Source organism: Triticum urartu, chromosome 2A (assembly GCF_056163025.1).
Source record: "Triticum urartu cultivar PI428250 chromosome 2A, HENAU_Tu73, whole genome shotgun sequence".
NCBI classification, from domain to species: Eukaryota; Viridiplantae; Streptophyta; class Magnoliopsida; order Poales; family Poaceae; genus Triticum; species Triticum urartu.
This window is the reverse complement of record NC_141874.1, coordinates 626,466,820-626,472,651: the sequence shown is the minus strand read 5'-3', so window position 1 is coordinate 626,472,651 and position 5,832 is coordinate 626,466,820. Positions and strand designations below refer to the sequence as shown.

Genomic DNA, 5,832 nt, shown 5'->3' with positions numbered 1-5,832 from the left:
TCCTCGGGGCTAAGAGTCCGGCCAAACAATTAACGCCATTGGCGATGCGTCCAATTCTCACCCACCAAAGCGTTCGGGAAGCTGACTATGGCAAACAGGGTGGAACTCGGTTGCTAAATGCGTTTCGCCAATCCACACATCAGCAATATTAATATTGTCATACCGGACTGAAAATAGCTCATCCTCATCAATGTTTATAAGTAGCTCACTAGAATTCTTCAAAGCAATCAGGGGTTCCGGCACTTGCACGAACTCTTCTTTTTTGAAATTGTAGGATCTTGTCATTGGATCATCAACCAAAAATATTAGCACCCTAACTCCGCTAATAGCACGCTATAGCGTTTTGAGAAATGTCTCGCTAAATGAAATCAGTAGACAATAGTTCACTGTAGCGACACGATATAGCCTAGCTCTAGCAGATTTTAAGAGCTACGCTATGTTGTCATAGCACAATATTTTTTTTCCATGCGCATCAACCTCATACATGGAGAGGCCAAAAAGAAATCATTTCTGGCCGACCTGCAAGGATACCTTCTGAAGGTGGTCAATCGCGATAGATTGATAGTGAACAACGGCACTGACAGAAAGTATCCTCGGCAAAGCCCGTCCCTGGCAAAATACTCCCTCTGTCTGAAAAAACTTGTTTTTCAAATAAATGTATCTAACACTAATTTGATGCTAAATACATCCATTTGAAGGACAACCTTTTTCGGACGGAGGGAGTAGTTACGTAAATCCGGATGGTTTAATTTATCCCGAACGCCAATTTATTTCACAAACTAGTTAAGTTTCAAGCACTTAGAAGATAGACAGCTCGATGGACGCCCACAAGTTATCCTTGCGTCAAATACCGGTCGCATCTTCTTCTTTTATAAAAGCACCGGTCGTATCTCTAGTGTCAAGGTCAGGGAGAACTGAAGTTCTTACGGACAAAGTTCTCCCGTTCACCCCGATCTTATAGCCATCCAAAACTATATCTGACGGCTCCGGGCGTCTTTCAGAGGCCTTCCCCTATGGCGACACATCATCGGTAGCAAGCAACATTTGTGGCCCGTGAGATTTTGTTGCCCACAGCCAGCCGGACGGACAGTCCATCATGCGATCGGTCGGAAGCGGTCGAGGCAGCTGGCGGACTCGAGGCCCATGTTCCAGAACTCCTCGTAGTACTCCTGGTAGGTGAAGGGCCGATAGGCCAGAGGGTGGCCGCCGTCCACCAGCGCCTCCGCCGGCGCGACCACCGCGTCCGGGGACGGGCAGTAGAACGTCGGCACCGAGATCCTCTCGCTCTCGCTGTTCACGATCACCCGGTGGAGCACGCTCTTGTATCGATCGTTGCTCAGAGCCTGCACGATACCATAGCCGAAACGTTAGTGGATGCCGTAGAGTGCTGTCCACAGTTGTGTCTGTCTAGAAGGATACCTGCAGTTGATCGCCGATGTTGATGACCAGCGCCCCGGGCACGGGGCTGACGGCCACCCAGCGGCCGTGGCGCCGGACCTGCAGCCCGGACACGCCGTCCTGGAGGAGCAGCGTGACGGCATTAGGGTCCTTGTGCCCCGGCAGTCCGTACGTCAGCTCCGGCTGCGGGCACGGCGGGTAGTAGTTCACCGCCATGTGCTGCGCGTGCCGCCCCATGGCCTTCACCATGTGGCCTCTCTCGAGCCCAAGGCTCTCCGATATCGCCTCCAGCAGCCTCAGCGCCAGCGCTCTCGCCTCCGTCGAGTAGGTGCCGACTACCTCCCTGCTCACACGGTCAGCGCAAATTGTCAGTTTATTTCGAACTCAATCTCACCGAAAAATACACCTATCAGTCTGCCACCGCAGCCGAACAGCAGTTATATTTTGCCTCCTTTTCTCCTACTTTCTGTTATACTGTAGTATTCCTTCTTTGCAACAGCTAGCCTGTCATCGTCCTGACAGAGGTCTAACGGTGCACATGTTAGGTATGCGCCTCGTTGTTTTGACAGGTTATTTAGCGGGCCGTATTGAAAGATTCGATGGGTACCAACAGTATTAAAAGTCGTAGGCTAAAATTAAGTATTAGTGCTAGTATAACTAACTTAATTAGTTGATGAGCAGCTGCACGTACGGAAGTTCATCCTGACACGATAGAAATGAGGCCGAGCGTCGACCGGTGCTCACCTGAAGGCCGGCGGGTTGGAGGGCCACTGGTCGACGAAGCTCTCGAGCGGGTAGCAATGCAGGCGGAGGAAGTCGCGCCAGTTGCTCACCTTCTCCGTGCGCACGTTGAAGCTCGTGGACAGCCGGATCGCCTTCTTGGGGTCGTCGGAGTAGCACTTGAGCCGCTCCGACTCCGGCAGGTGGAAGAACTCCCTCGCCACGCGCAGCATCCCCTCCACGACCGCCTCCGGGATGCCGTGATTCGTCACCTACATACGCAGTGACGACCAGTGTCAGGTTGTTCAGAGCTCTGTCGAACGTCTCGTGCTACTACATCGGCAGAACAAAAGATTAACTGGTCTCAACAAGCGGTGCACGTACTACGTACCATGAAAAACCCGTCGTTCTCGCACGCCGCGCCGATGGCCTCGACGACCCTGCGACGGCCCGGCCCGTCGAGCTGCTTCAGGTCGATGAGCGGAATGCCGGCGCCGGACTCGTGGTCGACATTGGCGAGGTCCGGGCGGTCTCCGACCGCTCTGATGTGGCTCGACGGGACTTGCTTGGATTGCGCCACCAGATCGCTTAGGAGAGGCTTTGCGGCGATCGCCGGAGCCATGCTCTTGTCTAGGAATGATACGATGTGTGCGTACGTGCTGCCCGGCTGTTAGCTAGTGTTGCCACTCGCTGCCGTAATGTGATCCGTGTACCTATTCAAGTTGGCCTTGCCCTTTTATAGGCAAATGATGGCACGCCCAACAAAAACCTTTTAGCACCTATACCAGCTAGGAGTTCTACTATAAATGAATGAAAATTTTGGGATATAATATAAATTGACTTGAGTTATTGGACTAGTCTTTAGTCGTGGCTATAGGTCGATGCAATGAATTATACTCCTTCCGTTTCTAGATATTCGTCTTTTTAGTGATTTCAATACGAACTACATATAAATGTATATATACTTATTTTAGAATGTAGGTTCACTCATTTTGCTTCGTATATAATTTATATTGAAATCACTAAAAAGACTTATATTTAAGAACAAAAGGAATACAAAAGCTATGAGTAAATGACGCTCGTGGTTGTGGGTGCATTTTAGCCACACTATTTCGAAAAAGGAAAACATGTCACAAAACTTGAGTTTTGATGTATATGAGTTCCTCTTAAGCCCTGTTTGTTTGGGTTTTTTTCTTCTGCTTTTACAGCTTTTTCAATTTGGCAAAAAAAAAGCCACAAAAACTCCTAAATAGAGCCTTTTTGCTTCGGCTTTTACCTTATAATTTTTTTTCGAGAATACGCAAATTACGTATCATAGCTTTATAGAAGAAAAGAATATTAAGTACAAGACGCTACCACTTGCTGCGAGCAACGAGCGTAGCACAACTCCACAACCGGCTAGTCCAAGGACAGCCATCCACAACAACACAACCACAACGCAAAAAGCCTCTCCAAAACCGAAAACCTCGCCGCGTCTCGACCGACGTCGGTCACCTCCAAAGAACGGCCGCTCCCTCCAAGCTTTCCTTGTCAACGCACCATCCCCCATGAGAGGACAAGAGGATGGCAGGACTCAATCCGACCTGAGAAAGGCACCGTCTTGGAATCACCGGCGACGACCGTACATTGCGCCGAGGAAGAACGATCAGGGCAGGGGCGAACACCGAGGGAGCGCAACATAAGAACTCCAAGTCTCCAGGCACGATGCTCCCAACAGAGAGACGATGTTGAGAACGCCGCCATCGTGCCAATTCAGCGCCGAATCAAGGCTTTTGCCCGGAGACAACTGCCACGGCGACGCCTCCAGGGAAGGGAATGACACCCACGGGTGCCATTGTCGCTGGCCCGGGCAAAACCGGACTGGATTTTCATCTGTAATATCGCGCAACTCGACCCCTCCGAGGTATTGGGCAGTACCGTCCATGATGCCTCGCACCGCCGCCACCGCAGCAAATTGTCGTCGAGTCTGCGCGCCATGGTCTTCTCCAACCCTCACCGCTGAGAGAACGCGACCCACACCACCATCAACATCACAGACGACGAGGAGCAGCAACCTTATGAATGAAGATTGTTATATGATGGTATAATCCAAAAGCCGAAGAAAAAGCACCTATTTATGAGCTTTTTGGCTTTTTGACTTTTTTGCTGGAGTGAAAAGATGTAAAAGTAGAAGCAAAAATTCAAATAAACAGGGCCTTAGTATAATTGACTGGCTTAATATTATGGACAAAATCAACGGCATATACAACAAATAACCTTTTATCGCTTATAGTATTTTTTAAATACCAATTTCAATTATAAAAAATCATCAAAATTACAAAGCATACCAAACATAATAAAAATTACTTCCTTTGTAAAGAAATATAAGAGCATTTAGATCACTACTTTAGTGATTTAAATGCTCTTATATTTCTTTACGGAGGGAGTACATCAAATTCCTAGACCATCGAACGAGCATCACCGCTGCCAGAACGAGAAGCCGGCATGATATTGTCGCCACTTCCATACCAGAGCCACAAGGCTCTGTCGATGACAACCCGAAAATCTTCATGCACATGCTTCTAAGGACCAATGTCCTGAAGTCGTAGTTGTCGCCGTTGAACAACCGAAGCACCTGACACCAGATCTTGCTGTCATGGACTTAGCATTCCATGAATTGCATTTTTTTGTGTACTATAAATCGACTTAGAGTTATTGAACTGTAGTCTTGATTATGCATATTCCCTCAGTCCATAGTGAAATCTTCAAAAGGTCTTATATTTAAGAAACGAGGGAGTCCTAAACATCGAGGGCGGTGCAATCAATTGCAGTACAGCTGGTGATCCGGGTTATTGATTTGGATCAGTCTCAAACAAGGAGAGTTTACAAGAGAAACGATTGAACAAATTGATATTCCCCTTAATTTATGTGAACAAATCGTTGTCTCCAGCACGGCACATGCGTGTCATGTCGTCGAGGAAGCTAAAGTTGTTGTGTCAGCCTGTTCGGCACCGCGTGGACTTGCCACTCTGCCAGCACACGAGCGGTTCCTTCCTACCAAGGTGTTCCCCTTCCAGAATGTCCTGTATTTGCACTCCTTCGACCCCGGCCGGTGGCGTGCCGTGAACGTCATCGCAAAATTTACCGGAAGGAGAAGATTAGCTCGACACGGGAGAGCCTGCGCGCGTCCAGAGTTCTACCCGCGATCGCCGACAGCGAATTTACCCTAAGATTATCTCTCTCTAAAAAAATATCCAAACCACATGGAACCTGTAACAGAATAAACCAGGAGCTTTCGCTGTCGTGGCCGCTTAATTAGCGGCGGAGGTTAAACCACTAACTAATGGCAGCGGCGTACCCACGATGCTGTGTGTACCCACTTGTGATGGGCCGCAATTGCGCTGCCACGACAATCATGCGCCCACGGGTTCCATTCCGGGGGTACTATAAAAAGATCTCGCGCCACGCATCCCACGCCACAGCCGCGGAACGAGAAACAAACAAGCCGTAGTGACCGGCCCCGGCCCCGGTGGCCCGTCGCCATATGGCGCACCGACATCTCCAATCGCCGCCACTGTTACGGCGACGTGATGTCTCGAGGCCACGGCCGGCCCAGTGCTGGGCGCAGCATCGTTATTGCGGCGGGGGCTGCTCAGAATTGTCTTGTCTCAGCGGCTCGTGTCGAGAAGGCAGCTGATGCTGCACGATCGATCGATCGCGCGTTATTTTAGTGAG

At 49.7% G+C, this 5,832-nt stretch overlaps 1 protein-coding gene across 1 annotated transcript; it reads right to left on the bottom strand.

Moving 5' to 3' along the window:
- Positions 1 to 726: 726 nt before the first annotated feature.
- LOC125539270 (protein DMR6-LIKE OXYGENASE 1) lies at positions 727 to 2,844 on the bottom strand. Its single transcript, XM_048702700.2, has 4 exons — positions 2,510 to 2,844; positions 2,143 to 2,390; positions 1,420 to 1,741; positions 727 to 1,343 (listed from the first exon to the last, which is right to left on the bottom strand). The coding sequence occupies exons 1-4, from the start codon at positions 2,738 to 2,740 to the stop codon at positions 1,095 to 1,097; spliced, it is 1,050 nt and encodes a 349-aa protein (XP_048558657.1). The 5' UTR covers positions 2,741 to 2,844; the 3' UTR covers positions 727 to 1,094.
- Between the last annotated feature and the right edge of the window lie 2,988 nt (positions 2,845 to 5,832).

Bases quoted from the DNA above. Each gene is read 5' to 3' on its own strand.
- LOC125539270 (XM_048702700.2), bottom strand. From the start codon at position 2,740: ATGGCTCCGGCGATCGCCGCAAAGCCTCTCCTAAGCGATCTGGTGGCG. The intron at 2,391-2,509 runs GTACGTAGTACG...CTGCGTATGTAG, and splicing joins AGAACGACGGGTTTTTCATG to GTGACGAATCACGGCATCCC. The intron at 1,344-1,419 runs GTATCCTTCTAG...GGTATCGTGCAG, and splicing joins ACATCGGCGATCAACTGCAG to GCTCTGAGCAACGATCGATA.